Source organism: Pimephales promelas, chromosome 24 (assembly GCF_988280905.1).
Source record: "Pimephales promelas chromosome 24, fPimPro1.hap1.1, whole genome shotgun sequence".
In the NCBI taxonomy this organism is placed as follows: Eukaryota; Metazoa; Chordata; class Actinopteri; order Cypriniformes; family Leuciscidae; genus Pimephales; species Pimephales promelas.
In genome coordinates, this window is record NC_142792.1 from 13,752,011 (window position 1) to 13,755,448 (window position 3,438).

At 40.4% G+C, this 3,438-nt stretch overlaps 1 protein-coding gene across 2 annotated transcripts; it reads left to right on the plus strand.

Moving 5' to 3' along the window:
- The first annotated feature begins 202 nt into the window (after window positions 1-202).
- On the plus strand, window positions 203-2,997 carry cdkn1ba (cyclin dependent kinase inhibitor 1Ba). Of its 2 annotated transcripts, none has more exons than XM_039668335.2 (3): window positions 203-950; window positions 1,055-1,175; window positions 1,688-2,997. In XM_039668335.2, the coding sequence occupies exons 1-2, from the start codon at window positions 473-475 to the stop codon at window positions 1,162-1,164; spliced, it is 588 nt and encodes a 195-aa protein (XP_039524269.2). In that variant the 5' UTR covers window positions 203-472; the 3' UTR covers window positions 1,165-1,175; window positions 1,688-2,997. The 2 variants fall into 2 exon arrangements, with proteins under 2 accessions (XP_039524269.2, XP_039524268.2); XM_039668334.2 differs by having other exon boundaries at window positions 205-950; window positions 1,055-1,169.
- Window positions 2,998-3,438: the final 441 nt, after the last annotated feature.

The window sequence follows — 3,438 nt, forward strand, 5'->3', positions numbered from 1 at the left end:
TGGCTCGGAACCACTGCTTATACTACTATCTTATAACCATTCAGAAATAAACTCCACAGGGTTTATAACAAGAGAATATGGCAACACTGAACTGAAGGGAGCGCGAGTACTGTTTGTATCGTTTTTCAACGGTGGGCGGGACCCGTGCCTCGCCGGCCAATCAGAGGCGTCTTCTGTTTAAATAGCCTTTGCTGTCAATCTTTTTTTCTCCTAGCCAGTTTACTTGCGATCGCCATATTGGGTGCTCGCCTACTCGAATGACCCGTCTGTTTTTCTTCGGAATTACTACGAGACGTGTTCGGGGCCGCGCGCTGTTTTCATGACTTGTTTTCCACGCGCTCTAGTCTTTCCACACGCACTGGCGCGTTTGTTATGCGTGCGCTCTGCGATTCACTCGGCTTTCTTGGGAGGGTTCGCTTTTAGTTAGAGTGCGTCTGGCTCGATTGCGACTGCGAATCTCGGACAAACTTTCATGTGCAAAATGTCAAAAGTGCGCGTCTCCAATGGAAGTCCCACGCTGGAGAGGGTGGACGCAAGGCAGGCGGAGCACGCCAAACCGCCGGTCTGCCGCATTCTCTTCGGCTCCGGGGATCGCGAAGAGCTCGCCAGGGAAGTCGAGGACCAAATGCGGGATATGGAGAAAGCGTCCAAGGAAAAATGGAATTACGACTTCGCCAAGAACGAGCCGCTCGCGCCGGGAAATTACGAGTGGCAAGAGGTGGACGCCAAAGAGGTCCCGGAGTTTTACATCAGACCGCCTCACGTAAAACGGGCTAACGTTACCTCTACCGGGACTGTGGTGGACCATAACGGGAACCACGATTATTTGTTGACAACTCCCTCCCTGGAGAGCGCAGAGGGGGACTCTGACAGCACGGAGACCGGGAGTCGGACGGATTGCCGAACGGCGCTCACTACGCCGAGGAAAAGACCGTCGACAGAGGATCGGGGTAAATGTTTTGCGAGTTCGTGACAGCGCACTACTAGCACGCTTTGCCCTCCTCTTGCATTTGCTTCCGAGACTTTTCTAACACAGTCTTCATTCTTCCATTAGATCTTCCTTGCCAAAGCAAAAGACCCAACGTGCACGCGACCGAGGAGAACCGCTGTCCGGATACGACGAGTTCGCTCGAGCAACCCAGCAAGTCAGATCCCAAAACGTAAACAAGGTGAGGGTGAGTTTCGTGCGTACTGGTCTGGCGTGTATCTTGTAAACGAGAATGACTTCGTACAAAAATGTTAAACGTCGCTGTTTGTTTATTACTATGCCTGTTTTATTATTATTACACATTAATAATGTTTGTTTATTGTCGATGCTGCTCCAAGCGATCAGAGTCGAAACTGTTAAAACAAAACATTCTGTCACCGCGCGAGTGACAGTCGACTCAAATGCACAACACTGTAGTAACACGTCAGCAGGTCTCTTGTAGGGTGTGTGTGTGTATGTGTGTGTGTGTGTGCGTGCGGCTGTGAGGAGAAGGGAGTCCGGGTTCAGAATGCATGCATTTAGCCTACTTGCGCGCAAAATTGTTAGCTTTCCATTCCAAGTGCTTTATAATGTATTCTGAAATATTTTGCCGTTTTTAATTTATTGCATGTATTGTGATAATCTGAGTGACATTTTTTGCTCACTCGTTCGACATGTTATTCCCTTTACTAATCAACTTTTTTTTTTTGTTCCCTGCAGACAGATGAAAACGCCTATTTTCTCCATCAAATACTTCAAGAGCTTTATGAAGTAAACAGGGACAGCAGTTGAAAAATACAAATCGAGCCTTGGAGAGGCTGTATAAGCACTGAATTTTTACACTAAAGTTTTGGCACTCGACAAAATATGTTTGCCTCAAAAGCAGATAATGTAGCAGTGTGCAATTGGAGTTGCTTCATTTGTTCTTTTACTACCTATGTATATACTTTCATTTTATATGTAGCACATTTAAATGTAATATTAAGATTAAAAAAAACAATCATTTATAAATGGAGTGCGTTTGACTTGAAGAATTGCTGTGCAGTTTTTAAACGTCTCCCTAAAATTAACCCTTTTAAAGTAAATACCTATGTACACACACACATACACACACAGCATGTCCCTTTAATTAGGTTAAACAATCCCATTGTCTCAGTTTTGGCTGGCTACAGCAGCACAATCTTGGCCATTTTTAAGCTGCACAAATGTCACTGTCTTCATTAATGTCATTCATGTTTATTGGTACTTAATATGATTTTACCAGCCAACAGCACCTGGTCAATTGTGTTCTTCTCTGAAGGGACTGTGACTCGTAGTGTGGTATTAAGGTTTTCACACTTCTTTACAGTATTATATCCCTGGGTTATTCCACTAATTTCCTTTTATTTAAATTATTTTTTGTTGTTTTGGCATAATTATATAAATTCTCAAATCCTACTGAGTACACGTTCAAAAAAATAAATAAATAAAGTGCAACTGTACTGACCAATTGATTTGCTTTTTTTTTTTTTTAGGTCAATTTGATGTTTTTCTATTCATTGCTGTGTAGCATAATGTTTGTATATATTTTTATTTTGGATTTTCTTTAACACTGGGCCATACTATTAAGAACAACATGAAGCCAATTTTTTGCCACAACATATTTGGCTTTCATGTTGAACATGACATGGCACTATGACAAAAATATGTATACACCGGCAAAAAAAAAACAACCCCTAAATTAAGACGTTACACAGCAAGTGTGAAAAACATTGAAGTATACCTGTGCATACAGCTTTGTAAAGAAGAAAAAAAGGATAAAAAAAAAACACTGAGGAAATTATATACTAACTTATTTATGTCAAGCCTTTTGTCATTTAAGACTATCCAAAGTGGCATTTGTGCATTTTCTGTATGTACTTCTTTTTATAAGATTTTTTTTTTTCACAAATTTGTGCAAGGTTGCAACCTGAGCCTATTAAGAAATTGATGTGGATTGTGTACTGCTTTATAAATGACATGATTAAACCATAATGACATGGACACCTTCACCTGACTCCTTTCCATTGTATCGTGCAGAAAAAACGATTAATGTTAACACACTCTTAGAGGAAACTTAAATACACCTCTCACACCCTGCATTAGCAAAAGCCCCAAACTGACTCTATCTGCACTAATAACCAAAATACATTTACCTCAATTTTATTTAACTGTTAAATACACTTCTCTCAAGTGCTAAATTGGTTTGTGCTGGTATTTGGTCATGTACAACCTAAAGCATTTTTTATTTTATTTTTGCCGCATACACAATATAAACACCTGCACACAAATACGTAATTATTTAATTTAAACTGCCCAGTTTTTTATTTATTTGGTGATATTAAACAAAGTAGGATGCAAAATGCTTTAAAAAAGTTGTATTATTTCCTGACCAACTGTAATACATATGATTAACCAACAATTAAACTGGTGGCAATACAAATTTGAGATTC